General features: G+C 44.5%; 1 protein-coding gene across 1 annotated transcript in view; it reads right to left on the minus strand.

The window, feature by feature from the left end:
* jakmip3 (Janus kinase and microtubule interacting protein 3) overlaps positions 1-1,074 on the minus strand; it is a 20,827-nt gene that overhangs the window by 15,532 nt on the left and 4,221 nt on the right. The window contains exons 5-8 of the mRNA XM_008300775.1: positions 950-985; positions 691-762; positions 149-253; positions 7-56 (exon numbers count right to left, since the gene is read on the minus strand). Of these exons, the coding sequence (XP_008298997.1) occupies positions 7-56; positions 149-253; positions 691-762; positions 950-985 (263 nt within the window). The remainder of the gene's footprint in view (positions 1-6; positions 57-148; positions 254-690; positions 763-949; positions 986-1,074) is intronic.

Consider the following 1,074-nt stretch of genomic DNA (forward strand, 5'->3'; position numbering starts at 1 on the left):
TGATACTCCTGAGTCAGCTGACGATACCGAAGCTCCGCCTCCTCACGCACACACACCTGAAAGACACAAAACCAGTGAGAAACCAGTGTGTGTGTGTGTGTGTGTGTGTGTGTGTGTGTGTGTGTGTGTGTGTGTCTGTGTTGTGTACCTCCTCTGGTTCTGTATCCGGAGTCCTGTCGGTGTGAAACGACAAAGATGATCCATCAGAGTCCACAGACGCCTCTTCATCGTAGCCGTAGAACGTCTCAATGACCTGCACACAGTACGGGTAACTGAGTACTGAGGTAACTGAGTACTGAGGTAACTGAGTACTGAGGTAGCTGAGTACTGAGGTAACTGAGTGCTGAGGTAATGGAGTACAGAGGTAGTGGAGTATTGAGGTAACTGAATACTGAGGTAACGGAGTACTCAGGACTGTATCTAAGTACACAGATTTGCAACTGAGTGTGCAGGGCTGTAAGTGAGTACATAGGTGAGTAATACTCTGCTACTGTAGTACTAGTAACAGTACCAAAGAAGTAATTGCAGTAGTAGTAGTTTAATAATAATTATAGCAGTGGAAGTATTTGTACAGTGTTAAAGGTTGGCAGGTTGTCTGTGATGCGTTTCCTACGTAGTACTACCAGTATCTGTCATAGTAATGGGAGCAATACTGTGAGTATTGAGGTAGGGGCAGCTGACTGGCCTCACCCTGCAGGCTCTGAAGGTCCGTTTCCTCCTCACTGAGTCCTGACGTCGGTAGCGCAGTAACATGTCCCTCTCCTGAGGACAAATACACAAAGTACTTCATTTACCGTCTTCATGCAGTACTTCCTGTCTTTTAGCTCAGTTTTGGTCTCCACCAGTAGGCTAACAGTCACTGTACTTTAATCACATGACTCGTCTGTAACACACACACTGAGTACTAACAACTGTGGTAGGACTGAGAGTAGTACTACTCAATACTTACAATAACATTCTTCACATAACCAGCTGTCTCCAGAGCCTGAAAACACAGAGTTTTGTTCAGATAGAATGCAGTACTAAAATGTAGTCATAGTAGTATTTACAGTAGTAGTAGTATTTACAGTAGTA

Source organism: Stegastes partitus, unplaced genomic scaffold (genome assembly GCF_000690725.1).
Source record: "Stegastes partitus isolate 25-593 unplaced genomic scaffold, Stegastes_partitus-1.0.2 Scaffold1587, whole genome shotgun sequence".
Taxonomy (NCBI): Eukaryota; Metazoa; Chordata; class Actinopteri; family Pomacentridae; genus Stegastes; species Stegastes partitus.